At 35.1% G+C, this 12,500-nt stretch overlaps 1 protein-coding gene across 2 annotated transcripts in view; it reads left to right on the top strand.

Moving 5' to 3' along the window:
- Positions 1 to 12,500, top strand: part of LOC106883289 (uncharacterized) — a 26,836-nt gene that overhangs the window by 9,736 nt on the left and 4,600 nt on the right. The window contains exons 2-6 of one of the 2 annotated variants that reach the window (XM_089357035.1): positions 4,716 to 4,810; positions 5,175 to 5,284; positions 8,073 to 8,199; positions 8,365 to 8,511; positions 10,551 to 11,467. In XM_089357035.1, coding sequence (XP_089213161.1) covers positions 4,799 to 4,810; positions 5,175 to 5,284; positions 8,073 to 8,199; positions 8,365 to 8,511; positions 10,551 to 11,467 — 1,313 coding nt within the window. In that variant the 5' untranslated portion in view covers positions 4,716 to 4,798. The remainder of the gene's footprint in view (positions 1 to 4,715; positions 4,811 to 5,174; positions 5,285 to 8,072; positions 8,200 to 8,364; positions 8,512 to 10,550; positions 11,468 to 12,500) is intronic. The other variant, XM_089357036.1, reaches the window with a different exon arrangement.

Below are 12,500 nucleotides of genomic sequence, written 5' to 3'. Positions count from 1 at the left end.
GTATTTTGATAATAGAAAGTTTTCGTCTATTAGAGGCTGTTACGATAGACTCAAAGTTGGGCGGGGAAGAGTAGGATCGCTTTAGGCTAGATCTATTAAAGATAGAGTAAATACAAGATACATATCTAATTTTTCTTTCTTCTTTAAATTATATTACTTCTATCTAGCGTCTCGGGTTCAACCTAAGCACTTCGAAGCAGTTCTATAATTTTTCGAAACAAAAAGTAAAATAGTTTTATATATATATATATATATATATATATATATATGAAGATAGATATGACCGGTCTAAGGGATTATCTAGCGTATCATCAGACACTAAAATCTGTTGGAACATAGCCTCTGTAGCAAGTGGCTCTCTAGGAAATGGAGGAGGAAAACTTTGTCACTCTATGTCAACAACAGGGGACTGCCTTCCTTTTGGCTGTTATTCATAATTGACCTTGATATCGTGTGGATCCCAGGACACCGGCAGGTATTTCCTGAAGTGCTTGGAAGTAACGTGTGGTCAGTTGCACAAGATCTTGATTGTGTCGAGAACGATGACATATTTTTGAAAACTTTGCGTAGGCTTCTCAGCAGGTATCACCAAGCTTTTGGCAAAATTTGATGCAGATTATCTTCTCAACTTTTTCCGTCACGGTCAATGCAACGATCACACGTTACACACCTTCCTTCCAAGCATTGCTGCAAACAGCAGATGGGAACTAGAACTTTGAAACTTAACGCCCATGCACAGTAGAGTTCAAGATCAATCTGTGCCAAGTGTCTTCACTCTGCATGCTTTAGCATCGTTACTATGGGAACAGTCCGGACACTTTTTGATCAGACTCCGTACTTTGTGTTATTTAGTTCATTCCATTAAGCTCCGCGCTCAAGTCCCACAATGTTGGACTTTCTTTTTCTTTTTTATTTGTGATCAAAAGAAAGAACAACAAAACAACGAATATCAGTATGACACACAAGCCCATGAAACATCCTACGCCATTCTTATCGAAGTATAGAATACAGTGCCAATATTTTTTGTCTCCTATTTGTTTCAGTCATTGGACAGCGGCAATGCTGGAGCTCCGACAAATCTAATCCTAAGTTTAGTATTTTATTGGACTCTTTGTCGATCTACTGAGTTAGAGTAACGTAAATAAACGAGCATCGGATGTCAAACGGTGGGAGAAGACTAACATAGACACGCACGCACACACACACACACACACACACACACACACACACACACACACACACACACACTCACTCACTCATACGCACACACGACGGGCTTCCACATGGTTTTCGCCAACCACATTCATTCTAAAGACATTATTCGGTCCGGGGCTATAATAGAAATGGTTCGGCCAAAGTGCCACGCAGTGGGACTGAACCTGAAACCATGTGGTTTGGGAAGCAAGCTTCTTACCATACAATCATGCTTTGTTAATTTTTTCATACAACCAAATTGGTTCACAATTAAATGGGTGGCGTCTCAGTTGAAAACAATTTTCACAGCTGTGCTACACAAAACTATTGTAGCGTGACATAATTATTTGATGTTTTGAGGACAATTTCATGATCATGCAGAACGAGAAAATTTCAATGAAGCACTAGTTCTCAAATTCATTTAGCAATGACACCTTGGGCAAATGTCTTCTACTATAGCCTCGGACCGACCAAGCCCTTGTGAGTGGATTTGGTAGATGGAAACTGAAAGAAGCCCGTCGTATATGTATATATATATATATATATATATATATATATATATATGTTGTTGTACTTGGGGATGGTCATATTGCCAGTTTAGCCAATAAAAACACACGCACTGTATATTTGGTGTTAATTTGCTTCAGCTTTATATTACATTAACCTTAATCTTATTTCGGCCAGAGTTCTTTCGTCACACTTCTGTGACCTCATCAGTGGTCCTTGGTTTCCTTCCTTCTTATGTGTGTCTCACCTTGCTAACTATCAGCCATTTTGTATTTTGTATTCCTATTGTATGTGTCTACGCATGCGTGTCCTTCAATGTGTCTGTGTCTTTTGTAAGTGCATGTGTGTATGGGGAGTGTCTGTATCACCTATATACTCTGTTAATACGTGTTCGTTTGTATTTGTTTTTATTTATTTGTTCATGTGTGTGTGTGTGTGTTTTGTGTTTAATTAAATTTTGTTAACGTATGTACTATTTAATTCCATTTGTTTATCTATGTATTGTATTATACTTTGTTCATATTATTATTGGTTTATGGGTAACATGTTGTCACATGGTGTGGTTTGTGGTTTGTTAGTGGTGTATGTTAGTGTTCCATTCTAGTTTCCTATTCAGGCTAGGTTTCTCTTCTATTATGTGTGTAGCTTCAGTAATTTGTCTAAGTGCTGCATCACTGCTATGTGTATATATATATATATATATATATATATATATATATATATATATATATATATATATATATATATTTATATATTTGTGTGTCTGTGTTTGTCCCTCTACCATCGATTGACTACCGATGTCGGTGTGTTTACGTTCCCGTAACTAGCGGTTTGGCCTCAGAGACTGATAGAATAAATACTAGGCTTACACAGAATATGTCCTGGGGTCGATTTGTTCGACTAAAAGCGGTGCTCTAGCATGGCCGCAGTCAAAATGGCTGAAACAAGTAAACGAATAAAAGAATGTATATATGACGGGGCTTCTTTCAGTCTCAAGATTTTGGTCAGCCCGAAGCTATAGTAGAAGACATTTACCCAAGATGCTACGCAGCGGGACTGAACCCAGAACCATGTAGTTGGAAAGCAAGCTTCTTATCACACAGCCACACCTGTACCTATTTTATATTAGTGTAACTTATGTCTGCAATAAAACAGTTATTGAATTTTTTCAATAAACATTCCATAAGAAATTATGTGTTGTGTGGATCTCGGGTCATTGTTTGTACCTGAATTTTTGCTTGTAATTCCAATTTAGTCTTTGTCGGTTTATCCCTTTTGTGATACTTTGAACTTGCAGTATACTTCTCCTTTAACTGCGTCTTCATGAGCATAGCTTTGTTCCTTTGTAGCGGATCTGATTTCGTGTTTGAGCTACAGGTGGTTTATGACCATCCATAGTTACACAATTTCTAGTGTTCTTCCTTGCAGGATGAAGTGATATTTTGAGCAACACACTATATAGTGTGTTGTTCTCGGAGATTTTAAGGTGGTAATGGGGCATTTGGCGTCTATTTCTACAGTGCGTGGTGAGGCGTAAAGCCAATCCCTTGTTATAATTATGGATATAATTACAAAATATTTTGTAAAATGAGGTTTTTATTTCTGCGCTGACCACCTGGTAAAATTATTAATGATTTTACCTTTTATTATAATATATATATATATATATATATATATATATATATATATATATATATATATATATGAGAGAATATACAAAAAATAACAACAGACGAGGACAGGTGGTGTAAATAACAAAAGTATATATTAGTATGACGCTCGGGAATACGGAAAGTCTTTGACGTTTCGAGCTACGCTCTTCAACAGAAAGAATACGGAGACAAGGAGAAATATATATATATATATATATATATATATATACACATATATACATATACAAATAATATATGAGTATATGCATATATACGTACATGTATGTACATACCTACATCTACATGTATATATAGATGCATATCTGGGTACAAGACGTTGCAAAAAACGTATATATATATATATATATATATATATATATATATATATATATACATACACCGATGCATTATGGCTTATTACGTAAGAAGTCCTCTTCCTGTTACACAAGGTCCCGTGTTCTACCTTGCAGAATGAAGTGATATCTTGAGCAAGTCTCTTCCTATAGTCTCGTATCGGTTCGTGCTTTGTGAGTCAAACTGGATAAGCAGAAACTGTGTGAAGACCGCTATGTAGATTGTACTTCAAAGATTTCATTTACTTTAATGTTTAAGTTTTTTGTTTATTCATTTTTATGTTTATTCATTTATTACATTGTCTTATATATATTCTTATATATTTTTCCTATGAATTTCATCCTATTACATTTTTTTCATATTTAGTGCTTTTCAATTGTATTTTTATATCCACTTCAATTGTCGGTCTTCATTTTTTATTTGGCTGCTATTACTAATACTAAGAGAGAGCTGCTACGGTCCCCTATTTTTCCATGACCAATCAAGCAAGACCTTAGTCCCTTTCTATCCATGGCCTATATTTAATGTCACTGGATGTTGTATAAGTAATTTCACCCTGCACACTTGAAATAATGATCAATATAACCATTTATTATTTATCAATTATCATTCACACTCAGGATTCTTTGAAAAGAACAGCTATTCAGGAAAACCCTATCTTTACACACTCGTTCAAACACAAAACAAAAAATCCACATGAAAGTGCAAATAACACAACCATCCCCTCCAAACCGCTCTAAAAGTAATAATAATAAGAACAACAATAACGTTCAAGCTGTTCCTTTTCACTACACATCGCATTTTTTGCCATATTATGTTGCCAATCATATTCTGGGTTTCTAACACACACGCACAAACACACACACACACACACACACACACACACACACACACACACACACACACACACACATACACACTGTAACCATGAACCAGTAGCAGCCATTATTGAGCAAACCTTTAACCAAAGACATTCTAACCCTGATCATCCCGTTGTTTTTATTCCAGTCACTATACAATTAGGACTCAATATTCTTAGACAGTAGGGTATGAATTGGGAGAGATTTTGCAGTTGAAACGTAAGAAATAAAATGAATTTTGAGGTATGTAATGCTTAATTTTTTTCTGCCATGTTTAATTTTCCAGTGGTTAACCAGCTTACTCTCAACTGGTACCAGCTACGTATTGGGAGAGATAAATTTTTAGAAATTCCTTCTAACAAGGCACTGCCCATTCCGGGAATCGAAACCAGATTCTTATGATCAAGAGTGCTATACTCTTACCAGTGGGCCTCGCGCCGAGTTCAAATGCCGCCCAGGTCGACTTCGCCTTCCATCCTTTTAGGGTTGATAAAATAAGTACCAGTTGAGCAATGGGGTCGATGTAACCGACTAGTCCCCTCCTGCCAAATTCCAGGCCTTGTGCCAATAATAAAATATTATTATTATTTTTATTTATTTTTTTCAGATCCTGTTCAAAATTATTGGCTTCATTTTAAACACATTCCTTTTTACATTAACCAAACTCACTTTTCTCTACTTATTGCACCTTCACGAGCACGAATCCAAAGAAACATGGTATGTACATCTATTTCTCTTATGGAACTTCTTTGAAAATCAGTTCATGTTACCTTGTTTGTACAAAAGACTTTATCAACTAATCTAATTGGGGACGCATTATAAGCCCTCGGACGCATATAAGCCCGCGGCAGAAAAAAAGAAGGCTGTCTTTCCGCGTTTGACTCGAACCCAATCCTTTTGTTGACGCGAGTAGGTGTGTTACTTTTAGACTGTTTTCCTTAGTCATTGCACGGTGATCGCCATAAACATTAAGCTTATATGAAAATGCCATTATTATTATTATTTACAGGTTTGTAAAATACCATGACGTATAACAAAACCATTCGCACTGAAAGCATATATAGAAAAGTTTGTTTGCGTAAAACAAATACGAACTATGAGAAAGAAGGGAGTAGTGGTTTTACGTTTTGAACATGACATAGCTCTCCTTCGAAAACAGGAAAAAGCGGCAAGTCCAAAGGGAAAGAAGGAAGGAGGAAAAAAATCGTCAACAGTCCGCGTGTGGTTACATTTCTGAAGTGACCGGAAGTAGAAGGAATGAAGAGGAAGTGCTTTCTGGGACAGGGGATTGGGAAGATGGTCGGTATGTGTGTGTGTGAGGTAGTGTGTGTGTTGCAGTAACTGCGTGCGTGTTTGAGAGCGTGGTAGCGTGTATGCGTGTATGTGTATGTGTGTGTGTGTGTGTGCTTCCGTGGTATTAACTGTGTGTGTGTTTGACTTGGTGTGAGTATTGTATGTGTGTGTGTGTGGTGTTGTAGGATCTGTGTGCGTGTGGTACGACTTGTATGATTGTGTGTTAATGACACAGGGCTCTGAGAGGTTAACAGGTATAGTGACAGGTGTTTTGAATGGGTGGGTGTGCCTGAGTGTGTGTGTGTGTGTGTGTGTGTGTGTGTATGTGTGTGTGTTTGCATATGTGCGTAGATGGAAGGATGAGTAGTGTGTCAGAGGCAGTCTGAAGGGTATGTGAATAGATGTGTGTGGATTTGTTGGCATGTGTGCATAGACGGAGTGTGAGTGTGTATATATGTGCGAGTGTATGCACATGTGTATGGTTGTGTGACTGTCACTCTGTCTCACTCTCGCTGTATATATATGTGTGTGTACGTGTGTGCATTTGGGGATGTGTGTGTGTGTGTATGTGCGTGTGATTGTGTGTGGCAGTGTATGTACGTGCGTGTATATGTATGCATGTGTGTGTGTTTTATGTGTGTATTGGGTGTGTGGAGGGTTGTGTGCGTGTGGAAGTATATGTGCGCTCATGTGTGTGTGTGGTGTGTGTGTACGTGTGTTTGCGCGTGTGTGTGTGCGTGTGCATGCGTGGGCATTTGTGTGGTGCGTGATATAGGAATATAAAAAATAAAACGTAATACAAATAAATAATGAAAACTGCTAATTCATAATAATAAAAAGAATAATGAAAAGGATTATGTGAATAAATCAGTAACAGAAATATATATATACATATAAGACGGATGACCACTAAGTGAACATCCATTATGCTAGAAGACCACCTATGGTCTGACCACTTAGGAAAGATCGTTCTCAAGAAAATTCAGCAAACGCCAGTACGTAAGCGAGCAAGACAAATGAAAAGATACAAAATATAAAGATTAATCACAAACACGATTTCATTGTTACTACTTACGTAATTACGTAAGTAGTAATCATATTGCTGTGACGATCACACTGATTAATTGCGGACATTTACACAATTAATTACGTAAGTGGTAACAATGAAACTGGGTTATGCGTTCATTATTAGGCTTGTTCTGTATTTGTTAATAAATAAATTTTCTTTATTTAAATGTTCTTAAACAGAAATTGTTTCTTTGCTCTGGTAGATGGGGAAACTGTGAAGTTTGGTTGGATATTACCTGCACATCTCTCTATGTGTTTACTCAAAGGAATCTATCTGCACTGCGGGAACCGAGTTTGTTCCTTATGTAGTGTGGTTCTCCGTCTCAGTGTCATACTTAACTGTCCTATATAGTTACGTCCACAATCTGAACGAGTTATAACATAAATTAGATTCTCGGAAACACAAGTGAAGTTGGTTTTTTATAGAAAACTTCTCTCCTTGTTTGAAAAAGAATTCTGAGCCTTCCAGTAGGTTTAGGCATGTTCTACAGTTTGGGCGTTCGCATTTTTTAACTGTTGGTTTCGTGGTTTTTGTGTAAAGCTTTGCACTTGTTAGAAGTCTTTTCAGCGATTTGTGTTGCTCTTTTGTATTTGAGGAATTTATGTGTTTTCAGAATGTTCATTTTTGGATCCCCAGTGAGCACTGGTACATTTTGTACAATAGTTTCTATGGTTTTGAGTTGTTATACATGGCAATGGGACAATCAATGTGAATTAAAGCCACTTGCCATAAATTCCAATGATAATATAAAACTTGTGGAGGTCAGTAACTTTCTATTCTTGGACCCTAAATTGCTGAGAATAATAAATACGTCCTGACACACAAGGGAGACAATCTTGGAGACCCTGTAACCAAGTTTTTCAAACTCAGTTACATTAGAAATTACATTTTTGAGATTTGAATAAATTTTACCTCTTTTCAAACATATAATGACTGAGTACGAAGGAGAAGAAACAAAAACAACTACAAAAAAAACAAACAAACAAACAAAAAAAAACAAAAACGAATTTATCTGAAAACAGTATTAGAATAATCAATATCGTGGAATCACGATCGTATTTTTCTTATCTTAAAAAAAAAAAAAAAAGAAAAAACGTTGCCTTGATGGAAGGTTTTTAACAATTTTCCTTTTTCTCTTTACAGGATAGCTACAATGACATTAGTGCTTGCTGTGCCCGAAATTATTACTATAGTCAAACTTTTGTGGTGCACGTCTTTTCTCCTCCATGGCAAATTAAGCGAATGGCCGTCGCTGCCATCTTTTCTATTAGTATGTCACAAATTTAATATTTTTTTTTTTTTTCATTCATAATTTCCTCTTTCTCTTTCTCTCTCTCTGTCTCGCTTTCACCCCGTCTGTCTATCTGTCTCTCCGATTTTTGACCGCTTCTTCCAACAGTCTGATTCATGCTATTACTATTTTATCCATTTTCAGGGTATCGTCTGCTCTATAATGGAAAGCACCGCATTAATATTTTTTCTTATGATAGTCGGTCCCAAACTTCATCCGATTATCCTTATCCCGTTACTAAGCAGTGTGCTCTGCTTGCAGATAGTTTCACTATCTTTTAAACAGGGAATGGTAAGTATGATAAATAAATATATTATATTGGTAAGTGTGATAAATAAATATATTATATTATATTGAATGTTATGACAATATATGTCTTTTAATCAATAAACAAAATAGAGGGTTAATAATAACAGCAAAACCTTTGATGACGTAAGACACGAATTCCTTATATCAAACACCCAAAATAATCATGTGATACACATTATCCTAAACCCTGGATTAATACAAATTAAGCAGAAAAAATATTTACTTCTTTATTGCCCACAGTGGGCTAAACATAGAGGAGACAAGCAAAGGGATTAAGTCGATTATATCAACCCCAGTGCGTAACTGGTCTTTATTTAATCGAACCTGAAAGGATGAAAGGCAAAGTCGACCTCGGCGGAATTTAAAGTCAGAACGTAAAGACAGACGAAATATCGCTACGCATTTTGCTCGGTGTGCTAAGGTTTCCGCCAGCTCGCCGCCTTAATTAATTAGACAAAATAATTTCATATAACTGCTAAGATTAAGTTGTATGTTTTAATTAATAATAATATTTATTGTTTAATATCCATGAATTTAATGGTTAATTAATATCTATAATAGTTAATAAATATATTAATTGAAAATCTTACTGGTAAACATAATATATATTAACGTAAATCCAATTTCAATGGTCCCTTCGTTTTAAAATAAGTTAACACGCATACACACACAAATAATTATAAATGGAAATACGCGCATATAATATATTATTTTTATTTTTACTTTTATTTTTATTATAAAATAGCAACGCGCACAAGTATAAATATCTAAACGAATTCGTTTATTCTTCCAAACACGCACACACACACACATAAATTAGTACAATCTATAGACATAAAAATTTATAATGGCTATATTTTTTTATTTGTTTTAATTAAAATTTTTATTCGTATTTTCTTTTCTTTTATTTTCTTATAAAATATATTTAACATCCCCACACACATATAAACATAACTTCGTTTATTCAGTTTGTTTTTAAATCTCAACCTAACCACATGTAATCCTTTTATGTCAATTAGTCCTGATGAGGTTTTACTCATATAATATTCCAAATGCAAATTTTATTTTATTTTATTTATAAAGTTGTAAATAGTATTGAGTAAAATTGAAACAATTGTAAGTATTTTAAATAAGTACATGTTATTCAATAAATTTATATATATATATATATATATATATATATATATATATATATATATATATATATACACACACTCCATTTTCTTCTTGCTTATATATATATATATATATATATATATATATATGTATATATATATATATATATATATATATATATATATATATATATATATATATATATATTTATATATATATATATACCTGTAAAAATATGTGACACTTATTCGGTAGCTATAATAAAACTCCGAGTTTCGGATGCCGGGGTGGGAGCCCACGCCAACATCTCTTCAGTTATCCGTCTATTGAAAATTCCTGTGAAAAAAATAATAAAAATAAAAGTAAAAATTAAAATAATATATTATATGCGCGTATTTTTTTTTTCTCACAGGAATTTTCAATGGCCGTATAACTGAAGAGATGTTGGCGTGGGTTCCCACCCCGACATCATAAACTCGGAGTTTTATCATGGCTACCGAATAAGTGTCACATATTTTTACAGATAAATTCCTCTATTTACATAATGTCGAGGTCTCTTTCTTTCTTTTGTTGTCCTTTCTATCAATAACCCTAACTCTCTCTCACGTTATATATATATATATATATATATATATATATATATATATATATACGTACACACACACATGTATGTATACACACACGCACGCACACACAGATACATATTTAAATATAAAGCCCTTTTTACATGCCAGCAATATATTCAACTTACTGAACTAACTAATAATTTGTATATAAGATACACATGTAAATGTTGCCAGTTTCATTGCTAAATTGTATGAAATGTTGACATGTAATATGGCCTACCATTAGAAAATACCAAATACATTTGTACTTATTTCTCTCTTTTCTTTCTTTTTTTCTAGTGGATATTGGACCATGATAACACCAATTCAAACACTAAATCTCTGAAGAATATTCTTCGTACTGCATTCGGACTAATTTCTGTTGCATTAGTTGTGGCCACGTCATTTGTGACTGGTTTTAGCCAAATCTTGACTATTTCAGAATCTCTAATTTTGTCCACATCCTTATTGGCTTTATCTTTCACGTGGTGCCCCGGAATAGCAACGTTTATAATACGATCTCAAGACGGCTTCGTTGATGGTCGTAAAAATGCCGGTATAGTTTATACTGTTTTGAAATTGGTAGTACTTTTTGTTTTAGCCGTTGTTATAACTTACTTAAATCGGCAGGACACTTTCAAAGAATCATTTTACAGCTTAATGCAAGGTTTCGATAATATAAACTCAACAAAAACCTTCAGAGATGGACTCTTGATTCACCTCTTTGCCGGTTTATTATCGCATGCATCCACTTACGTATCAGCACGAATATGCCTTACACATAGTGGTATTTACCTACCAACACTATTCGTCACTCCGATCACAATCTTGATCATAATTTTCGACAATTTCTATGGTTTTTTTCATGTCGTAAAGTTGTCTGCCCTGTCAGGATTAACTCTCGCTTCGTGGTTTTGTTTAGGAATTGCAGTTTTACTTTGGTTGTTACCATTTCTAATGCTGGGCATGAACCATACACCTGTACCAAATTCCATACTGAAATCTTCGGAATCGAACTTCTTAAGTTTTACTTACAACAATATCTTCCTCGAACATCATTTGCATTTGAATTACAAACCAGAAGGAATTCATACCGGACATGATAAGATGAGTGAAATGTTGACCGGGGTATCCAAAGTGAGCAAAATTTTCGTATGTACAACCATGTATAGAGAAGCAGAATTCGAAATGGAGCGTCTCCTGAAAAGTTTAGAAGGGTAAATAACAATGCTTAATACATACATATATATATGCATACATATATATACATACATATATATACATACATACACGCATACAAATTCTGTACTGCCTACCAGCGAAACTACATCACTGACTAAAGTAACTGACCACTCTCCCCCTACTACAACTACAGTAAATAGCTGGCACAACCGCAATAATTATTGTAGTAGTAGTAGTAGCAGCAGCAGTAGTGGTAGTAGCATCATCATCATCATCAGCAGCAGCAGCAGCAGCAGCAGCAGCAGTAACAGCAGCAGTAGCAGCAGCAGCAGCAGCAGTAGTAGTAGTAGTAGTAGTAGTAGTAGTAGTAGTAGTAGTAGTAGTAGTCAGAGTTATATATTTGTGAAATGTGCCCTATCTGAAATTTTCCGAGAAAGATAATTCTGGATTTGATATACTCTCACGTGGAGAGGGTATTCTGTTAATCCATGTTAAGGAAATCTGAAGGATACCTCACTGGTTCACAAGGAAACAGGAATAGCAATATTACACACTGTTTCTTTGTAGATGACTTGAAACTATATACAAATAGTGTACACGCGATGGAAAAGAACCTTGACCTGGTTACAACTTTCTCAAAGGATGTGGGGTTGGAGTTTGGGCAGGACAAATGTTACTATACGATTGTGAAAAGAGGGAAACTGTAAATTAGACTAGCAACATCTTCATTAATGACTTGACTGTTTCCTCTATATCTGATGAGGAATGTTACAGGTATCTAGGAGTAGATGAAAACATATCTTACAATGGAACCTGTAGCAAAAAAACGTCTCACTAATGAATATTACAACCAAATAAAGAAAATTTGGACCTCGGAACTATCTGCATTCAATGAAACAGTGGCCTACAATGTGCTTGCAATGCCAGTACTCATACCAACATTTGGGCTGCTTCCCTTGATGATATCCAAGCAATTGATGCGAAAATCCGGATGATACTAACAAGCACTCATAATTTCCACATCAACAGTGACGTGGACCACCTCTACCTAAAACGAAAGCAAGGTGG

This window comes from Octopus bimaculoides, chromosome 9 (assembly GCF_046866305.1).
Source record: "Octopus bimaculoides isolate indiv1 chromosome 9, ASM4686630v1, whole genome shotgun sequence".
NCBI lineage: Eukaryota > Metazoa > Mollusca > Cephalopoda > Octopoda > Octopodidae > Octopus > Octopus bimaculoides.
This window is presented reverse-complemented; position numbering and strand designations above follow the sequence as displayed.